At 31.2% G+C, this 23,895-nt stretch overlaps 1 protein-coding gene across 2 annotated transcripts in view; it reads right to left on the bottom strand.

Annotated features, from left to right (window-relative positions):
- Positions 1-23,895, bottom strand: part of Tmtc2 (Transmembrane O-mannosyltransferase targeting cadherins 2) — a 303,001-nt gene that overhangs the window by 52,954 nt on the left and 226,152 nt on the right. For both annotated transcript variants that reach the window (XM_018539267.1, XM_018539268.1), the window contains exon 6: positions 5,235-5,320. In XM_018539267.1, coding sequence (XP_018394769.1) covers positions 5,235-5,320 — 86 coding nt within the window. The remainder of the gene's footprint in view (positions 1-5,234; positions 5,321-23,895) is intronic.

Genomic DNA, 23,895 nt, shown 5'->3' with positions numbered 1-23,895 from the left:
CTCACAATTTATTATATATCATATTTATGTTATATATTTTGTTTTACTGATTTACTAAATACGATTATAATATTTTGAATTATAATTGGTGCATTTATTACGCATTAGATGATCCAATACAACGTGAAATTGCTGCAAAGTTGTATATCTATGTACACTTGTCTATCTGGGTGATTAATTAATATATGATAAAACCTAATGCAATGTTCTAGCGCAAAACCATTAAATGATTTTATACTTGGAGTGACATTCAGCATAAACTACTTTAATTTGTAAAAAGGAGAAATTTGTATGTCATTTCAAGTTTATAATAAACATTAACAATGACAGACCGGAGCATTGGCCATTTGAGCCGTTCAGACAGTTCATGTGCTGAACGCGCTATTGTGGTTTAATGTGCCTAGCTAGAAGATAGAGTCCACTTAACGTGATTGTTTTTATTGGTCAATACTAAACTTCCTCAAAATGGCAATACACCAATCAAAGTGTAGCATGCATTCAAAGAACATATATTCACACATATATAACCATTTTATGTTGCGTGGCCAGGCTGTATATAATAAGGATTTTATACCGTGGTCTAAAGCTCTAGATATACCGAAATAGTATTCCTAATCCTTTTATCTGAGCCGAAATGCCGACAACTTTCTTATTGGCTATTTCGACCGCCATTTTTGACCTAGTGGCTGCAGTCAAATAGAGCTTAGTATTATTATTAATAAAAATTATATTAGTAATATTTTTAATATGATATGGTTATTAGACAAAATGAAGAATCTTTGCGCTACTTTGATATATCTAGAATTCTAGAACTTTATCGTGGTCGATTTTACATAAGTGAGCGCCTGTTTTTATATGACCTGCCAATTCTATACAATTGGAGTGCATATTACCTTACATTTTTCTCCGTGCACATATATGAATGTCGATCTATATGATCTCCATTAATCTTCACTTGCAATTGATATCTGCCAGTTTAAAAAATGTTGAAACAGAGCGAAACAAATTAAAAGTGGGGAAGTGGAGCAAGAGAAGTCAATATTGTCAACCGGTAACTCGATCAACGACATTTATTTGCATTGGTCATTTTTGTTTAGTCAATACAAAACCGCAAAAAGGAAGAGAAAATTGTTTAAATTCTAATTAATTTTAACGTCTACAGGGAGAAGATGAGAAATATAGGAGAAGGGGGAGAGAAAGATGGAGGAGGGAGAGAGAGTCAATACTGTCAGCCAGTAACTTGGTCAATATTTGTTTATTGTTTGCAATGGTCATTTTTGTTCGGTCAACATAGAAACCGCAAATGCGGGCTACCAAATGCGGGCAATGTATAGGTAACTTTGCAAACATTGTTGTAACTCTCATTTTCACATGCAAGAACACATCGAATGCGACAAACAATTTAGAAAAACTTGTTAACATTTCATTAGAAATTAGGATATTCGTTAGGTTACACAATAAATTGGCAATATGTTAAATACATATGTATATAAATCTATCTGTCTCCGTCAATCTCTTAAAAATAATTAGACAAAAAATCTTTTAGGTATTAAAAGGATTCGCATGCCATTTTGCCAAATAAACAAGTGTTAAAAATTAATTGAAGAGATCTATAAGAATATAGAATGCATGAATGAATAATCCATATTTAACTTGTACTTTTACTTTCTAAATGTTATTTAAATATTGCAAAAACAGCCTTTTTCAAAATATAAATTTTTTTAAAAAATAACGTCGCATATACATATAAGATTAAGAGCTTTATAGATGTAATTAGTTATTTAGAGAGATAGCCGCAAGACATCTACTGATTTAAAAATGGAATATATTAATATAGGAGAACGACATCCGTAAAATTAAACATATTTCACGTTTATTTTTGTTTTCTTTTCCGGTTATGATGTTTAAACTACTCGAGTTCGATCGCGCTTGTACGAATCGTTTCACTTCGTTCCGGATGAGAGATGCTTCAAATCATAGGAAACAGGAATGTCTCGTAAAGAAGCAATAAAATCGATATTATACTATACAGTGTCTTTTTCGTAAATAATTAATTTTACGTCGATCCAAACAAATCGTCGTATATGGATAGTATGTATATGGTATCGTGTAACACAAATGCACTACCATTTCGCACCCGCATAGATATCCCCGATGCGGTAAATATTCGTTTTCCCGGCATTTACCCGAAGCTCATTGCGCATGCAAACCGTCCGCGTATAAATTTATACAAAATTATACCTCTCTTTGAACGTGTTATTCGGATTTACGTGTGTGCGCGTATGCGTATGCGTTTGCACGTTATTCTTTGTTTGCAACGCCAATACTTTTCTCGATGTACATCTGATAAATTCGACATGACATTAATCTGTCGCATGGTATACATACTGGATGTTAAAATTTTTACCGGGAAAGATTTTTCAGATATTTTTATGAATTTAAAATTGAGTTTTTTTTTTATTAAAAACGTCCAGGTGCCAATGTTTTTCATTATTAGCAAACGTCCGGAATGCAATTAAATAAAATTTTATTAGCCATTCAGATTCCAGTGAATATTAAAAGTTTATATATATCGTTGCATTAATAGAAAAGTGACATAAGTAAAAATTTAATATTGTTGAGATAATAAAAGAAAGTCGACTCTAAGGATTAATAAATTTTTTTTATGACACATTTGTAGCTCTCGCAATTTTATAATTTACTGTCGAAGAACAAATAAAAATTGCTTGTTCTTTAACAGTATTGCAATAACTATTTATAAAAAAGAATCATTTTCGTGTTAAATACCGGAATATTGTCGATATTGAAATGGTCATAAAAATGTTTTAGTGGAGATTATACCATTTTTCTTTAAAAGATAAATGTATTTCTTCATTTATACCTATAGAAATAGATACGTCTTGTTTCAAGATTGTGACATTTTTTGGTACATTATTAAAAATGTTTATAGTTGCATTAATGGGAATTTTGGTTAAAAATAGACGAATCAGAACTTTTCGTTTAAATTTAATGAAAACCAATGTACTGAATTGTTCCAATTTCGAATTTTTTAAATGTTCCACTAAAAGTTGCTAATTTTATGATATGTCACTTTTCTAACAACGCGACGGCATACCTATAGACTTTGTTAATTATTAAAACATGATAAAATGTAATACGTTAAATTCTAAGACATTGAATACGAAATTTTCCTTACAATAAGAAGATATCAACTACAAATACGCTCAAGATCCTGTCATTAAAATTAATGTTTACGAGGCACCTCATGCACGCAAAGCGTCGAAATCTAATCTGCATTCTGTGTTCCGCTTCACGCTGCAGATGTGCCCATAGTACCAATTGCGCTTTTGGGTTAGTACCGATATCGCCCTTTACGGAGGAAAAACATCTGGGGACTGGAAACCTCGGAATGGGACGTGAAGGAGCCATAAAATCGATATTGTAACACGACAAACTATCTCGCGCGGTAACAAACCGCTCCCACGTCGGCTGAAGTAAATCGCGGATCGTCCATACTGTATCGAGGATATACGTCTAACAAACGAGCCCCTCATCTTTCTCTCTCCTTGCTTTTTTTCCTCTTGTGAGTCCTTTTCGATGTGCGCCCTCAAGTCTAAGGCTATAAAGACTGGGTCTCCCGGGTAAAAAGTGGCTTGTTAAGGACGCGAACCGATCTTTCAGCTTCTAACGGTAAGCACGGTTATATACGTGGACCCAAGGGGGCTTACTACACATGAAGTAAAGCAAGCCGAAGAAATAGTGTTGAGATAATACCATAAAATGGTGTAACTTCGGTTCAAATTTTAGAAAATGCCTAGACATGTCTAAAATTAGGATATATAAAATGTCTCAAAGTGTCTTTAAAGACGTTTTAAAGAAATCTTATATTTAAATTTTTACATTTGTGTGCTATTCGGACATTATCAAAATTTAAACCTAATTAACTCGATTTTTAACTATGTTTATAATCACAGTCCAATGATTATAATCACAGGTAAAAATGATTCAATTTGATGATAATTTACTCAGTAATAGTAAGTTACTTGGTAATTTTAAAAAAATGATAATTAAAAAAATTACAGAATTAAAAAAATTGTTGATGCGTTGTGTTCAAAAGTATTATTTAAACTTTAAAATGAGTAAAACTGCTTATTTAACTTATTTTCGATAAATATTTTAATATTATATAGAATAGGATCATGAATACTGCAAGTAATATGAGTATACTTTATATTTCTGCGCGCGACGGTATTAGTAGTTTCATTTATTGCGAAAAGATGCATCTATCTTCATAATAATCTCAGTACTGCGGGACTTAAATTAAATTTATTTATTTCAGAAATTTATCGAATTAAATAAGCAGGTACATTATTTTCTCATTCTTATATTTTTCCCTCAGATTTCCTTTAATTTTTCATTCTCATAATTCCCAATCTACATTGAGATGAGGTATCTTACTTTGTGTATCAATTTTTGTAAAGTGATAAGTGATAAGTGATAAGTGAACAGTATTGAATTATTCTAATCTCACAACTTTCAAGATCATTATTTATTTGTTAGATATAAGGGGATTTTTTTGAATAGCATGCATTATAAATATAGTCATACCATAAGTCTAATATTAACTTTGTGAATTAAAAGATGAGATCGTGTTTGTTATCTTAATTATTACTTTGAACTAACAAAATAGAATTCCAATTAAAGAAATTAAACATTACTAATTAAGAAAGATTTTAATTAATTTTAAATAACTAATTTTAATTGTAAAGTTATTTTTATTTCAATATATTGTAAAGTACATGTTCGAATATTATGAGCAAATTTTGATGTCACGTGAATGAATGAAGGGATGACTAAAACATGCGATAGTGGAGCGAGAAAGGTACGAGGATAAGCGTATTATTAAATTATTATTAAAGAATATTAAATAACAGAACGTTGAAAAAATTAATAAATATATTGAATAAAAAATATAAAATAAATGACATTTGCGACAGTCTTCATTTCTCGTATAAAGATACTACTGATGTGTATAAACGGACAGTATATATTTTCGTTAAGGACCCTTCGCGACGATCGATCAGCGGCAACGACGCGAATCCATCAAATAAACGTTAATAACGCTCAAATATTAAGTTGTACGAATGACCGTAGACTCAAGGACCTGGTTAATGAAGCCAACGATGTGGCGCGGTCTCTAAAGTCGGAAAAGGAGATATAATTAAAGGACTTACGAGCTAACGAAGGTCGGAAATGAATGGCTCGTTGATAACTCAAAATCGCTTCGTCGTAATTCTTTCTGCCCTGCTGTAAGATACCCCTGTAACAGAGAAACAAAGTTTCTTATTATTAACACACTTTCTACTATTTTAATATATAAACTATAACGTTTTATTACATATAATATATCATTGAAATTGTTATTTCTGCAAAAGGAAAAAATTAGTTAAAGAATTGGTAATATATCCAATTAAATAATATTATTCTCGACGTTAAAAAATCAATTATTAACAAAGTAAATTAATTAAACTACTATACTTTTCTTTCATTATTATGGTATATTTCAAACTTAAAAGAGAAAAAAGGAAAAGAATATATCTCAGCAATATAATATCAAAATGTCAAACGTCAAAAGTTTTCCGTTTCTTAGACAGTGAGCGATTAATCTTCTCTCGAAGGACGTCACTTTCAGAAACGATATAAAAATATTACTTGTCAAGAGAGAGAGGCGATGACTTATCGCACGTGTGGTTGCCGTTCTACGCGGTGGGATTAAATTGCGAGCGCAATAAGTACGGCGATTCGTAGTACCCAATATATAAACGGGGATATAGGGAAACTCTTTCGCGAAGCTACATATTTTAGAAAGGACTCACCTCTTTGGCATCGAGGTGATTAATCTTCCGGCGTAAGTTGTCATTCGAAAAACGATGAAAATATCACTTGTCGACAGGTAAAGTATAGTCGACCGGCCGGTGGACGACTTGCGCAAGCACTGTCGCTGATATATTTTTCTCGTCGCGCGTTATCGAAATCGGACTGGACGATATGGCGCACAGTTATTTTTCTTACCTCGCGTGTTGCGTTATTTTTCTTACTTCCCGACTAGAGATCAGAGTCGAGCGGAATTTTACACGAGAGTCCATATCGGGGCTTGGAAAATATTTGCGCTTCGCATACCGTATCTTCTCATATTTTTCAAATTATTACTCCAAAATAGAATCACAATCTACATATGTTATTTAGGCGGCATCTATTTTTACAATAAGTAAAGGAAAAGAGAAAATAGATATTTGTCCGTATATACGCGTCTATGATGATTTATTATGGAGATTGTTTATAAAGATTCGCGCTGATTCGCGCTTCAAAATCTCGACCGCACGAACTTTTCTAACGAAGCGCGTTGCGTTTACAATTTGAATTGGCTCGTAAATTACTGAGTGAACAAAGTTTGCTGTACATTCCACTACGGTGCATTTCTGCACCTCACGCGAGAGACTATATTGCCTTTTTCACCAGCCTCGTTAATGTCAAGATATAAATTAACGTCAGCAAAATTCGCCGACAGTCGCTGAATCTTCACGGATAATAATTACTAGAAATCTTTTCGCTGATAATTTCGAAGCATTTGTAAAATGTCTTCCTCGTTTCTCCGAAACAATTAATTTGTTGTCAAAATTACGGATGCATTTAGCGCGCAAACCAAACCTCCGTGTCGCGTAGCATCGAAAAAATTATACTAATGAAGCGCTTTGTGAACTCGCGACGAACGACGAGCTAAAAAAAAGTGAAAATGACGAAGGAAGAGGAGCCGGGGACGAGACATTTTCTTTTCTAGCATGCGATCCGGCAGGATGAAGAGAATCCCTGTTCGTTAACGAGCCGCTACTCTGCGTTCGTTAACTTTCAACAAGACGAAGACTCTTGCGTATACATATACATCACTTTGCCAGCTCCTCTTGTAACAATCTCCAGTTTGCGTCAATTTGCAATTATACCAGTATTGTGCTTAATTTATCATTCAATTCTCAACCATTTATGAATCATGTATTCTAACGATTTAGTAAACCTTTCTCTCCTAAATGATATCTATAAATACGTAGATCATATTGCAAACATATAGCAGAGGATCGGACGAGACCGCATAACAGCGCATGAATAGAACTAACGCTTTGTGTTACTACAAAAAAGTTTCTTTTTTGATGAAATAAATTGAAAATTAATTCGTAGAAAGTGTTGTAACCTTCAAATTAGATTTTGATTGAAAGCACAGTCAACACTTTGATTGTGAATTCCTGCAAATAAATTTAAATTTGTAAAAAAATAAGTAAAATACACAATCCCACTTTTATGATAGTAAAAAATAATTGCTTGTTAAAGCTTTTACAAATATGCAAAAATTCTTTTTAAATTTTTGTACAGTCGAAACCAAATGTAAAAGTTTGCACTGAAGCTCGAAGAGCCAGATAACAGCTAATAAATAATACAAAATTCCACGTAACCAACTTTCGTCTGTTTTACTGATTAAATAATAATAATTTTTATATAGAATAATATCAATATTATTTTTTTCAGATTTGGAAATCACACTTTCCAAATTTAAAGTATATGTGTTAACACCAAGCATGACAAAAATTATTGAATTTAAGATTTTTACTATTTCTTAGTCTAATATGGAATAGCGTCTACAGGTGTCAAGCCGTGACTGCTTGACATAAAAATTCTGTAATCTGAACTTAATAATTATAATCCAGACACTGATAGTTTATACATTACATAAACAACGTTGACTTCTTGAAGCTAGACTATTCAGTACGAAAAGGTATTACGAAAATTTATGCAAATTTATGTGTGCAATATCAATGTATAATACAATAGTACAAGTATATAAGAATGTGTATTTATTGATATTTGCAAATCATACATGTAAAAGTTGCATTTCATCGATAAAACAGCAATGCTATTAGAATTCGGTCTTCAGTTTGAGAGCTCCTTAAAAGCATTAATTAATTTTTTAGGGAAAAATCGATTTTTTAATATCAATATCGTGTGCCACACAAACTGTGGTACGCTTGTTATTAGTGACACGAAAAGGCATTCTTAGTGTCAATGACCTGCTTATGCTATCAAAAAAGATTAAAATTAACCAAATAAAAAATGACAGTGAAATGACGTATACTCCACTAAAAATCTATCTTTTATACTTGTACTCTTTAATGGATGATCAATCAAAATTAGTTCTGATTTGTCTTTATCTAAATTTTTAAATATAATACTTTGACACAGAATCGTTCTTTTTATTTACACTAAGTATATTTTACTTGTTTAAAATTATGATATTTTTTTATTGTTCTATTTATATAAAAGAATTGTTTCTGTTTGAAAGAATTATTTTGAGTTAATTTTTGTACTACTCCATCTGAGGTATTCTTAATATATACATATATATATATAATTTGTGAAAATATCTTTTTTAATGTCTATTAAAAAAATAGATCTTATACCTAGATTATATGTAAGTTAAAACGAAATATTTGTACATTTATTTGCTATACTAAACTAATTATTGTTTTTATTAACAAATCTAATAAAATATATTTTTATTATATAATAAACGTGTTTTATTAAAGAAAAATATATAGAAAAACAATATATAAAACATATTTGATTCTATAAAATTAAAAAAAATTATTTAGTAAAGTTTATTCGAATAAAATTCCGAATATTGTCGGTTTCTCTACCCGAAAGAGGTAATTTGTTTTCTTAAGACAATCATATGTATAAAAAATAACGGAACTTCTCTTTTTAATCTTTTAACATTCTTTAAGTAATAATTCAACTTCCGCTAAACCACAGTGAAAATATTTCACCGGAAAAATATAAAATGTTCTGTCTAATTTCTACCACTATTGTTCGATCGAGAGTTACTAGCTGGATGTAGAATTGAAGTATAGGCCAATTTACACACATGGTCGTGCCAGGGAACGAAAAGACAAATCGCGCGCGTAATTCCCCGCTGTCGTTCGTTTAAAACGCGAAATTTAATAAAGCAACGTGGCGTGTCAAATGCTGTTACTGTCAACTCGCGTACACGACAACTTTGTGGCAGTTCAAAAGGGAACACGTGTGTGATTCATCGACAAAATAAACCGCAATCGTTAGAATCACAAATATAATTATAGAAATTATCCTAGATTTTAATAAACAATCCGTTTTACAATAGTTTTCTTTGATTATATTATATTTTATGTTGGCTAATTTCGATAGCAAAGTGAAAAAAATTTCCTTGTTAAAAAATTTTATTTACAAATGAAAGGAAGATGGTATGAATAGTGCCAAATGCGCAGGAACAGCCATCGAATATCCAACCGTTTACGCGACAAACTAATAAAATAGAAACGTCCATAAACCGTTTGGCATAACGCAAATATGGTAATAAAAGCTCGACAAGGAACATCGAAAAGTTGCTTCTGTTATTACGATTCACGAAGCGCGTATCTCACGTTCACGAGACTGAAAATGTAAGCGTGGTGTGCCGTGAGAATGTATATACGATGAGATTTTGCGAGACGTTACTTCAAATCGAATATATGTATACATAGAAAGAACGATTTTGTTAAAGTATTTAAAAACCTAACTAGATACAGATTTAAAAGTAATTTTGATGTACCATCAAATTAATTATGTAGAAGTTGGTTGCTAGGATTAAAAAAATTTTTGCACACACACAAGAATACGTACCATATGTAAGTTATAACTACTTATTTCAAGTATTTTAAAAGTTCATGTATTTGTAAATTTATTATAAGTAAGCTCATCGAATGTTAAATTGAAAATATATTTCCTAGTAAGTTTGTAATACTTCAATCAAGATTATGAAATTAAAACAAATTCAATTTGCTCATTATATAAAGTCGCTCCTTTGATTAATTTTATAATATTCTTCAAAAGAAAATTAATTTTTATTTTGAGTACGTAGCAATAATTTTTCCTAAAATTTATAATAAGTATATATTTTTAGATTATTAAAAAGATTTTCTTTGTTAAAAATAATTGTTGAAAGTAAATTGAGTAACATTTTTCTTAGCAAGAGAATAATATTTTTCTGCAATATCGCTTGTCATATTTGAGATTTCAATGTAATTTTTTGGCCATAACAAAGTTATTTTCAGATCTTCATTTAACTAAATTTTAAATACTTTAGCAAATCGCGCGTTCTTTCCATATAATCATAATCTGTTGTTGCTTATCATCGACAATGATTTTCGATTGACTGCGTTTAATTTGAGTGTTTACGCGCTGTAAAGCTTAACATTCAATAACCTTTACAACGCATGAGCGCTCAAACCGAACACATAGTCTACATGATAAAAAAAGATAAATTTTCAAAGATATACATATTTTATATTCATCAATTTTTATATATATATCCAAAATATAACAATTAAAAATATAATTTTATTTTAAAGACAGTTTTTGGGAGCAAATCTAACAAATTTAAATGTCCTATATGACGAATTACGTAAAGATAATATAAATAAGTTGCTATTTCTATTGTTGACGTAATGCTATTTATCAGATATAATAATTTGATATTTATGAAGATTCTTTTAATTTTAACATTTTAGATGATCTATATATTTATCGTCTAATCATTTATTCACGTATAATCTAAATTGATCGTCTCTTTATATCAAATTAGCTTTATGAAATCTATTTTTACACAGCTCTAAACGTCATTCTATTCGTATATTTTATTATTAAAAGCATGTTAATCCATAACATCTCCATGCATTAAGTAATATCGGAGAATCACCCTTTAAAATGTCAACATTCCAATTGTTTATTTAAAATTTTATTTTCAGCCTATGCAATTAGGAAGCTTTAACGAGAGAATCTTGAGGAATGTTAAATTTTGTTAATGAAATTTTGTACACATGTAGGTTGTATAACAGATAAATTTAGAAAATATCAGTAATCAATGACTTTAAGAGATGAAATCATCTTTGATATGTAAAGTAATTTTTAATTCTTTTTTAATCTTATAAACTATTGAGAAGATTTCAATAAATGTTCTCTCACTCTCTCTCTCTCTCTGTATACATAAGTTTTATAATAAAATTATCTCTATTTACATCCATCAATAAAAAAATTATTATTTAATTAAAAATTATTAAGCAAACAGTATTATAAGAATTATTGCATCATCTGATATAATTTACTTTCTAGTTTACATTTATATTTCTAAAGTTTTATGTCTAAAAACAAAGAGTGTGTTTTGTAATTACGCTTACATGCTATAAGTATCAATTCATCTTCATCATCTATTAAATATTAAATAAAGACAAATGATATTTACAAGCGCTGTAAGCGTAAAAAAGAACGCATCAAAGTGGTATGACGGCATTAGCAACTTTCTTTATTGACGTAGATGAATATAAATAATTTTTTTATATAGCTTTTATAGAAAACATTCTTGATATCTTGAATAGTAATAACAAATTTTTGAAATGTAATGACAAAGATTAAAACTTTGCTTTACATATATATATGAGAAATGATTTCACCTCTTACATCGATTTATTGATCTCAATGGATATTTTCTAAATCCATCTATTTACATAATCTATGTACATACAAAGTTTCATTAAAATCAAAATTTGATACTTGTGAGGTTCTTTCGTAAGAATTATTATAAATCGATTACGCAAGTCACGTAACGTTACATAAAAATAAACGTCGCCATTAAAATGCGAACTGAGCGACGCGGAATAAATCAAAGGAAGCAAATAGACAAGTGAGCTTTGTAATTAAAGTATTTGGATGTTTATCTACCGAACGTTTCATCGATCGTCCCGGCTAACTAAATTTAACTAAACTTAACTCATGCAACTTTACCTCAATGATAGCGATCTCGCCTGTTCCTCGTAGATATCGTTTAATGATGGGGATGCAAAAGATTCGCAAACTTAGCAATTTAAACCCGACATAAAAATTCAGTCATATTAAATATATACTTAATTACACATAAATCTTGAGAGAGAGAGAGAGAGAGAGCGCACGAAAGTTCCTATTACTATTAAATTATGTATTTCAAATTACTTTTGCATAATTAAACGGACAATTAGAAATAAAAATCGATAGAAAAGCTAAAGCTTTTATTATAATGATGAAGACTGTGTTACAATTAATAACTATACGTACAGCGCGACGCATATTATTACCTATAATTTAACATCGCTTCGCTAGAAAAAATGGAACCATAATCTCTCCCGGGAATAATACAAATATCGAAATGGATAAAAAAAATGCTTATAAAAAAAATACGTCGTCTTTGGATTTTATATATATTTTCACATATACACGCGCATCCGAAAAATGTTCGATAGTAAATTTTCGACGAAGAGTTTCGCTACTGATATTTAAAAAATCGTTGATATTTGCGCATAGCAGTTATGCACTTTAATGCGCCGCTGATTTCTTGCGTGCATTTCATGGTTGTGCAAAACTGCGGTGACATAAATCACGCACTTTGCGTCGCTCGTGTCCGCGTTTAATTATGCATCTCGTAGCAATGTGATAACGCGTACGATGCGTACTCCTAAAAAGTTGATTGCAGGCGTAAGCGCATGAGAAAAACGTTACGTAACACAAAATTCAAAACTTAATAATCTCATAAATAAATTGTCATTTTTATGCATAACAATGATTTATATTTAAAACGTCAAATTAATAGCTATGCCATAGTGTCTATCTATAATAATTATTCGTCATCATGTTTGAAGTCCTACGTTTTCTCGGTAGAGTATCCTCTTTTCTAAATTTAGCAATTAGTACAATGCTGTTTTCCAGATTATTTATCATGGTGCATTGACAAAATGTCGAAAATTTCACTTAAGACACCATCACCGTCTTAATGTCCATCCATTTCAGGGCAGATTGCGGAAATTAGTCATAAGTCATACCATCTCGTGATTGTCAATCTAATCTGAAAGTCTGCCTTAAAATACAATATCGTCAGCATCGCGTATCGCACTTTCGCCCGTCACTCGACTTCAATTTCCGCGTAAAAAGTTTCACGGCGAAAGGGTCATCTCACAAAAGCGGCGAGCGAAAGAAAGGGTGGAAAAAGGAAGACAAAACATCTGCGACGACTTATCAGAACGCGAAGCCGGAACGAGGGCGTATGTCGTCAGTGGCGTCGAAGCGCAGGGTGTTAATCGCCGATCGCAAAACGCCAGGCCGCGAGGGTAACCGAGCGAGAGGGGAACCACCAAAGGGAGAGGTGCGATAAACCGCGCGGACGGCTTATGGATTTCGCAATGGCGACGATCGATAATGCATGAATTGCAGTTGGAATAAAAACGGTAATAAAGGCACGAACGCGACGTGCGCGGCGGTACGCGGCCGTCGCAATAGCAACGATCTGCGATCGGCGGCGAAGCCGCAAAGCAGCTGATATCGATCGCACGTTATCGTGTTACGCCGCATTATCCTTACAATTATTAAATTTAGCTGCAATTCCCCGTGCTATCGGATGTGCAACACGGTCGTTTGTTGCGTCGTTGCGTCAATGCGGTAGGTTTCATGCCTGATGGTATTCATTGTCGGTATTCATTACCGATAGTATTCATTACTATACATACACATACATATGCATACACATACACACGTATATTGAGGAGAATGGTCGTCTTTGCCGCCTGTTAGAATTTCCTGTCCGAGCAAATTTCGCGTATCAAATTATTGCGGGAAACGTGCGCATTATGCGGGCGTGGACGGACATGCTCTCTGAAATACGCACCGTACCAAACATACTACCAGGTATACGCAAAGAAACGTAAGGAACTCTTGCCTCCTCCCAAAATCCTATATTAATTATATAAAAAATTGAATCCCAGTGAAATAAATTAGTTTTCACGTATAGGATGAACATATAGTAGTGAACAATAACACTAACAATAATAATAATAATTTTAATAATACCAATTAAAATAAATGTGAATACGAAATATCATAGACACAAAACTCAATAATTGATAATTTTTTAGTTGTAGTATACAAAAGGAACTATTTGAAGGATCCACTAATTAAGTAATGTAGCATGTATGATAAACTATCCCGGAGAAATGAACTAGTTTTCACATATAATATGTAGCTATAATACGATGAACCAAAATGTTACCGATACATAAGGCTCAATAATTGACAATTTTTAAGTTGTGATGTACGAAAAGTGCTCTGTGAATGTAAGTTTTACACTTTTGTAGAGCAAAAATTATTTATTATTAAATTTTGTGTTTTTGACATCTTCGTTTCACCACATTATAAGCTACAATCACCTAGAGAAAAGTTTCTTCGATTAAAAAAAATGTGTGCATTGCTATACGGTTAAAACAAAGTTTCTTTGATTTGAACGTCATTTCTTAAAATTAGATTTTTATTTCCCTCAAAGGTATTTTCACTTCAACTTAAAAAAAATCAACAAAAGTAACGATTTGTTCACAACTTAAACACAACTTTTCTTTGGATGTGAAAACTGATTTATTTTATCGGGACCCAATTTATTATACTATAATAATAAATTAGACTATAGGAAACTATTATAATAAATTTGAAGTATATTAATTATATGATCAATTGTGTTCCGATGCAAGGAACTATAATTTCCACACATGAAGTAACTTATAATACAATGTGGTGAACAAAAAATGTAATTTTTGAGTTACGATATTAAGAATGTAAAACTTGTGCTCACCAAGTTTTTTTTGACAGATCACAGCTTAAAATTAAAACTATTTATTATTGAACTTTTATCTGTGACATTTTTTATTTATTATATTATAAGGCAATAAGCTACATTGTAAGTAAAAACTAATTCATTTCACTAAGACTCAATTTTTCATATAATTAATGCGGGATTCTTTTAATAAGAAAAAATAATTGAATCATAAAAATTATTTCTACGACGAAAAGTTAACTGCTCATTGACCAATGCGTGATTCACGCATTATTCGTAAAAAAGTTTGCTGAAGCTCTTCGAAGAAAAGACTGGGCTTTAATATATATTTAATATAAGTATTTTAGTAAGTTTTATATAAAGTTAAAATTTTGCCCCTCTTTCCCTTGACGGAAATCCTGGGTGTCCATGTCACCAAATTACACTGTCGAATTTACATGGCATCCTTCAACATTCCAATGACATAGAGGACTCTCGATTTTATCGATATCAGTTTCGAGTCGACTTTGCTGTAAAATGTCCCAAAAATCACAACTGCTTATTCACGATCGCTGCCTTTCGTTAGCTGTATTTTCCTGGCATCAATTCTGCCGTCCACCACGCGTTTGTCAGAATGCATTTATCGCGAATGGCGCCGCAACGACGACGACGACGACGACGACGACCGTCACCGCCATTGTCACCATCGTCACTGTCATCATCGACGTTGCCCGTACCGAATTGCTCGATCGACTGCCGCCATTGTCACGCGGAGAGCCTGTATGCGGCATATTCGTGTTTGTTCGATGGTCGTCGGTGGTTATCTCCGGTAGTCATACGCGCCGGACTTTTTCAAGTCGAAATCAGAGCCACGGATTTTCAACCGTATACGACGACCCTAAAATCCACAAGTGCAAATACGAGAAAAATCACCGTAAAACAAACATTGCAAGGCATCGATAGCGAGCGAACGTGCGCTTTATCTCTCGCTTTCCGTAGAAAACGAAGAGAAAAAATGAATACAGAAAGTGTAAATATGTGTATTCTATATGTCGAAAAGAAGAGAATACGATTGCAAAAAATTCTCAAATCCATAGAATAGGTACCTAGTCTCTGTATATAGAATAAAGTTGTGTTAAATTAAAAAAGGAAATGTGTTTCAGAGCAAACAACAGACGGATATTCTTTTAACCTTTCGACTGCTATAACTATAAACTTCCCATACATACATTTTTAAGTGAATCGAGCGGTTCACCAGAAAGAATATTCTATATAATTACATGTTTATAATATCAATTAGATTAAAACATATAGTAAATAAATGTATCAATGCATACATATAATACAATGTCATTAATTTTTATTTATATTGAGATAAATTATCTTTGAAACTATAATAATTATAAGAATAATTGTTATAATCTCTATACTCCATGTATATTTTCTAGTTCTTGTACAATACTCGTTATTGTACAATTCTGCAATATCATAAATTAATATTAATATTTTTTAATATTTTGTATAATAAATCAAAATTAACTCATTAAAATACCTATAAAATAATATATTATTTTATAGGTACTTTAATGAGTTATTTTATATATCCTCTCTGTTTGATATAGTATATCTAATGCCTGTTTCCACCAATGCAGATTAAGTTTAATCTCGGTTTAACTTACTGTTCATTTTTTTCTAATTTTTAGAATTAGAAAAAGATGAAGAGCAAATTGGACCGAGATTAAGATAAATCTGCATTGGTAGAAATGAGCATAAGAGAGGCGAAAGGCTCACTAAATAAATTATATCTTTTTGAAAATTATATATTATTATGCATTTATATTCCTCTCTGATTATAATTTATAAAAATCTATTAAAAAATCTATAAAAATTATCAAAACTTTATAGCAAAGTTAATCTGAAAAAATCATTTTTAAGGCGAACAACTCGTCCCGCTTGAGAATTAAAAGAAAATATAAACTTTTAGTCTAATATAGGAACTTACTATCAGCGAGGTACTGGCCCAGTACTAATTTTTACACGTCAGTGTGCAGATATGGTATCGAAGGAATATGAGATGACAGTATCATTACTAAGACTTATAATACAGTACTATTACATTATGTAGTTGCTGTACTAAATACAAACACGATACTGCAAATATACTAGAGTGGTGTATATCTATCTCACTAACATCCGACATACTGGTTTTGGATAAAATTACAGTATAGATACAATACCCCGAAAATGTACTAACAATATCCTGGATCAGTACTATTATTCAATACTGATTTACACTAAGGTTATTAAAATTTAATGAAATAATTTCAATTAAATGTTCGGTTAATATAAAACCAAAACCAAATTTTACTTTTTCATATTGTATATGTTCTCTAATTATTATTAAGTCATTGGTTCCTATTACTATGTCAGGTAATATTTACTAAATATTGCACCATATACTAAACAAAATACATTTATTAGTTAATATAACAGACATTTTTGCAATTTCATATTCATCTGTTATACATATTCCTTAAAGGATATTTATGTCTTTATAGACGCCATCACACGAAGCGATCGTTGATGTGATCACCGATGCTCAGAGTTCGGCCTGTTTCGTTCTTCCGACCTTTATGTCGGACGCATTTACTCTTATTACTCTGTGAGAGATTGGCCGTAGCGTGAACGAGAGGACGGCCTGTTGCGACCGCATCGCCGGTAATTGAAGCCTTCCTTCCCTTCTCGAAGCTCCGCACACGATTCCGTAACGATCGGCGATTTACGACACTGTCGCTGTATTTTAACGATCGCCTTTTAAAGGCTGGAAATAGAAAAAGAAAGGGAGACCGTACTCGATGAGCCCTTTGAAGCAAGGCGTCGCGCAAACAGAGGACGATGCTAGGCGTCGGGATATAAATCGCAAGGGACTCGGCGCAATTTTATGTACTCTGTCTCGTAAAAAAGAATTTATAAGGATTTTATGCGGCGCGAGAGAGTGAGCGAGCATGCGCCGGTGCTGTCCCATCGGCGATTTCGAGAGAATTTATGTTTATTAATTGTTTATCGGATCGCGGGACCGAGAAAACGGCCGACCTTTATGTACAGAATGTCACGAGAGAAAATACGGTTGCGTCGCTGGTGCCAATATTGCCGTTATAATAAGGTGATTTATGTTACAATTTGCTCGAAGATCGAGACTTAATATGATTTAAATGTACTTAGCGCGATAAATAATGCATGGTTACATACAATGTCAACTGTTCATTATCCGCTAAATAAAGAGAGACAAAGACTTATTTGACATGCCTTTTATCAAATTTAGTATCAAGATGTATATACGTATTTATACTTCTTTCTGCAGTAGCATTATGCCCGCGAAATATTGTGATAAGTTAATTTTTATGATCGGCGTTCTCGAGCAAAGTGTCACTTCAGGGAGTTACTTTCAAAAGCCAGAAATAACTTGTCGATAACGCGACGTACTTGTTATAGTTTTGTGCAAGAATACGGTCGAATAGAAGTTCCATATCGAACACTTCCTCATGCTCCTTATGCGAGTTACGAAGTTGCCCGATACTGATCGGAAATTTTCTGTAAAACTTCTAACAATAAGTCGTACTTTTTTTTTAAAGAGTAATTATATAATGTATATCATAAAGTATAATTATCACCGGAATTAGTAAATAATCTGAAAGTAAGTAATTAATTGTTATGCAATAAATGTACTATAACTATAAAAACATATATTACAATTTCAATTTAAAAAAAAATTTTTTACAAATAATTGGAAAATCGTTACGTATTATCAAGTGCGAATAATAATTCATCAATTTTCCTTTATTTTTATGTGTTGTGTTCTAAAAAATTCATTATATTTATTTTATCTTTTAACTTTATGTACATGTATACATTTATTTTAATATTTTATTGAAAAAAGATAAATTTATTCAACTGATAAATAATTTTGTGCCGCTTTTGTCTACTAAAAAATATTGATTTATGTAATCGATATATTACTTTAAGAATTTGACTTTCTCATTTTTGTATGATAACTTATTGATAATCTTGTACTAAACATCCAATCGATTTTCTCTTTTCTATTTTATTTCTTACAGAACACTTAGTTGTACAGCAAAACAAATTCCAACGTTGATATACTACTTACTTGTCAGTTTCATAAAAATAACTGATGTGAGAGTCCAATCTAACACACACACACACACACACACACACACACACACACACGCACGCATTGAGGTATTCTTGTAGACAGCAATTGGTGGTAAAAAGAGCAGACCTGTCAATAAGATACGACAGTCCTTGACAAATATAGCCGGAGAAGCAGCAGGTTTTTCACAAAGTCTGCTGCTGTTCCTTCCCGCTATTTGGCAACGTTCCCGTGAAAAAAGGCGCTTGAACTTTGAACTCTCGATAGAGTAGACTACGACACAAAAATCGATCATATGTGGCAGAACTTTGATCTAAAAATACTACAGAAATTGTTTAATATTCAATATACAATTTTCAAATATAGCATTTAAAAAAGTTTCAAACAAAATATGATAAATAATAAAACATTTACAGCAGATACGAATTTTCAAAGTACCCATAAATCAAATTAAATCGTAATCGATTTTTTTGTTAATACGTCAGTCAGATACTAGTGATGACCTAAAATGAAAATCAAAACGTCTACTCTTTTTTAATAAACAATTTTACACAGACACACTCTACATCGGCTAATATCAGTTTAATTATTATATTTTTATAATTTAATTCTTTAAAATTTAATTATTTTACATTATAAAATAGCAAGTCGATATCTTGTCAATTTTCAAATATCAGTATACATTAGCGATAGTAAATTTAATATTTTAAGTAATTAGTAAATTTTATTTCCTAAATATTGAAAAACTTTCTAATAAAAAGCAATTTGCTTAATCGAAAATAAATGATCGGAAAAGCTGCAAATATATATCGAAATAATAACAACTAAATTACATTGTATTCTCTTTCCTTAGAAGGAATTAAATTCTTTATAAATGGATTTTCGATAAGAAGAATGGCGCTGTAATTAATTGAAAGATCGTAAGAGAAATAACTGATGCGTGTTCTGAAATTGTATCAACTATTTTTAAATTAAACGTATGATATATATGTCGACGAGCGATGATGCGGAAGATAAAGGCCGATTGAATGTATCGATTATTGACATTTTTTCTCATACTTCCAATTTTACTAAATGTTCGACATAGAGTTCAACATAGCTGTAATGGTGAAGTTTTGATTCGTGCGTGTGCGTGTGTGCGTACGTACGTGCGTGTGTGCGTGCGTGTGTGTATATGTGTGTGCGATGTAGCAATATATCGTACATACATATAATCTCGGTAAATTTAAAACTCGTGCTCTAGTATTGGAATTCTATTTAAGCGCTCCGAAGCATATTTCCAACTATGTAATTAACAAGCATTATGCGTAAAAATAAAACCTGCATGGAAAACTTTCATAATAGTTTTAGTCCGCAGAAATATTAATTATAAAATTCCTCATTAATTCACAGATCGCTTAAATTTTTTAACATATAGAATTCATCGAAAATATCTGAAGCATTAAATAATATTATTCATGAAAATTAAAATTTCACATCAAAATAAAACTCACGTTTCTTTCACGTTATAATATATTGGAATCGGAACGATTGCTACAATTACGCGGATTCATAACTACGCGATGAATATTTGAAAATATCTAACATTTTTCCCTCTGTTTTTAAATAATACAACACAACTAATAAATTATATTTATAAAATTAATAGTTTACGTAATAATATTTTTTTCAAACTGGCACTTTCAGAAATCAAAACTACTACTGTGATAGGTAACAACTACATGAACTTCATAAATAAATACGCAAGAACGTGTAATGAATTCGCTGATAGGCAAATTGTAGAAACGTTGCATAATAACATTATCACAAATTGATAAAAATATCGTAATAATTAATCGCAAAAATGATTCGCTATAACGTAGCAGGTAGTATTTTGTCACGAAATACAATTTTTAAAAATAAATATTTATCAAAGAATGGGTAAATTCAATTCGAGATATAAATATTTTACAATTAATAAAAAATGTTAGATCTTTTACTTAAAAGTTTGCCATATTGAACGTGTATATAAAGGGCAGTAAGGTAATGTGCGTACTTTGGTTTAGCACTTTTCCGATAAATGGAGCCGCTACCGCGGTGAAATTGCTAGGTTAAACTTTCCTATATATATAACTATAAGTTATTATATAATTTGAAAATATAGTTAACACGGCAAAAAAAATAAAAAATAAAATTACATACGAGTATTTTAATAGCAATTTTGGCATACAAAAGGTAAGATAGTAAGTCGGTAATTTTATTTTGTTTATTTTATCGTGCATTTTATATTGCTTTTAATTTGTGTCAACTGAGTAGTTTCAATGTTGCCTTCTAAATGGATCCATAAAAAATGTAATGGAGCAGACGACGATGAAAATTACATATACAATTTTTGTTTAAATAATTAAATAATCAATAAAATAATTAATAAATAAAATAATTAATTAATAAAAAATTAATTTTTCCAATTTTTGTATTGTTTTTTCAAAGTTTATATTAATTTTGTAATAACATTGGCTTATAATAAATATATTTTCTTTTCAATATTCCATAAAACATTCATTTTATTCATTAATTTCTGATAATTATTGCTTTACGCACAATTACCTAACTTGTGTGTACAATTACCCGTGCGAGAAATTTTTTTTCATTTTATTTTTTTTTTTAAATATAACATTACCAAATAAAAAATTGTTTAATATGAGAATACATATCGATACAGGAAAATATGGTTATGGTTTGTTTTCCCTTGTATTGACTTTAATCTCAAAAACTACCTCACAGCAAAAAATTCCCCTTAGATGCGCACAAAATTCTCACCCTTCCTCATAATATTTCATGTTGCAACATTTCTACATTATACATAATTTAGAAGTAATTATGCATTTTTATAAACATTTACATAGATTAATTTGATTTCTTCATGCACAATTATTTTAAAATGTTTTAAATAATAATATAGCTAAAAAATAATTCTCATTTATTGAACAATTTCCCTCCAAATTTAATTTCGCAAACATACTTTTAACATTAAGATGATCCGCTATATCGTCACTGTTTGTCGAAGTATTATATTATATTATTTCGAAGTTAATTATGCAAATAGTTATCAATTTTTGTAAAAGATCAATATTTCTAGTTTCTACATATGTTGTATTTTTGTAAATATACCTACACTCATATAATTGCAGATGATAAATTTTATGCAAGATATTCCGCCGTACATAATTTCATAAATTTTTTCTCTTCAGAGAATTCTTTCGTCCATTTCTGAACAGCAGCACAACACAGCTATGGTTGTCCTAAATCGGAAGTATCGATTTAATGTGCGTCATTCTCTTTCTCCCTCTTCCTTTCATCTCTCTCTCGTTTTTTCTCTTTCTTCGTTTTGGTAATTTTCGCCGAACGATAAAGTTTCGTCGGATCAATCATCATTCTCAAATAAATTAGTATCGTATCATGCGTTATACCTGTCATTTGCACACTTCGCATTGAATGTGGTCAGTCGAAGCACTCTCGAGGCTCACTCGGGGATTCACCACATCGTGTCGAAGTTGAAAAAGTGTTAAATCCGCAAAACATCAAAGGGACGAGCCAGCGCAAAATGTTTCACGCAACGTCGATGTTTCAATCGGCATCTCACGCCGTGATACATCGGTGGCGATTCCCTATCAGCACTCTCGTTTTCGCGAGATCAAGCTCAAAAGCGTTAACATCCATCAAGTACGACCAAATCATTTCGTACGCGCGTTATCACTTACAAACGTGAAAAATCCAACAAGAGTTAGAATCATTTACTTGAAACAGTTCAAATAATTATTCAAATTTATCCAATTTCACAATGTATATAAATATTTTACGTATATATATAAAAAAGTACACATATGTATATTTGCTAATAGATACTAACAAATCAATCCTTCTTTATATAAATTTTGAAAAAAGTATACCGTATATAATAAAAAACATTTTGTATTTCTATTAAACCCGATCCTTGTTAAATATTTTGTGTTGAATTTTTAAGATATCCAAGTATTAATTCAATATAATGTGATTGCATATTATTTGAATATTTTGTGCTAAATATTAATATTTAACATTTCTTACAAGGCAAACTGTACAGGACGGGTCTCGAATTCTCGTACTTCGATTTCCAATGCGAGTACCATACCTAACCACCTGAGTCACTCGTATTGCTTATACTTTTTCTTATTTAGAAGCAAATTGTGTAAACATATTTATTCAGTAATAGTGTTATATTAATTTTTTTATCAATTTTTTGCATACTACTTGTGTTACTTTCTAACTTCTTTTCCCAAAGTTTTGTGTTAATTTAACACATAAATCTTTTGAGATATGTGAAATGTATTGAATTTAACACAAATTTTTTTATTTGTATAAACAATATGCCGTATTGAATTCTTCGTGCAAGAAACGAGATGCATACTTAAACAGTTGAAATTCTTAAATTGTGTATATTCAAGTAGTTTAACCTACATATTATATTATAGAGTATTTTAAATCAGACTAGTCTAGACCTTTTGGACTTTAGGCGAACATTTATTTAGCCATATTCGCGTGATGTGGTAATAAACAGGCAAACAAGAAACTTAATTCCATATATATAAATGCAACACAGTGGTTTGCGGTCTACTTGTTAGGTACACAGTGTGTTTAAGCGAGGGTCTACGCTGCCGATGCCCTTGCCGGAGTACCTGCATTGGCGAATGCAGCTTTAACGAGAGCTCGTCACGCTCATATGTACGACCCGTTCATTAATGAGTCGTTCGTATGTAATTTGCGGTTTCAAACTGTTTTTCTCTCGTCCATTGGTGTCCACTGAATTATGCAGTCCAGTGATGCAGAGAAACAGACCGAGAGGAGGCGCATTTCTCATCCTCTCTCTCTCTCTCTCTCTCTCTATATATATATATATATATATATATATATACACATATATAGATATATAAATACATATGTTTTACGGCAGAGAATCGAAGATAAATATTTTCGATTTGTAAAAGCGGAG

Source organism: Cyphomyrmex costatus, unplaced genomic scaffold (genome assembly GCF_001594065.2).
Source record: "Cyphomyrmex costatus isolate MS0001 unplaced genomic scaffold, Ccosl1.0 scaffold21, whole genome shotgun sequence".
Lineage (NCBI taxonomy): Eukaryota > Metazoa > Arthropoda > Insecta > Hymenoptera > Formicidae > Cyphomyrmex > Cyphomyrmex costatus.
This window is presented reverse-complemented; position numbering and strand designations above follow the sequence as displayed.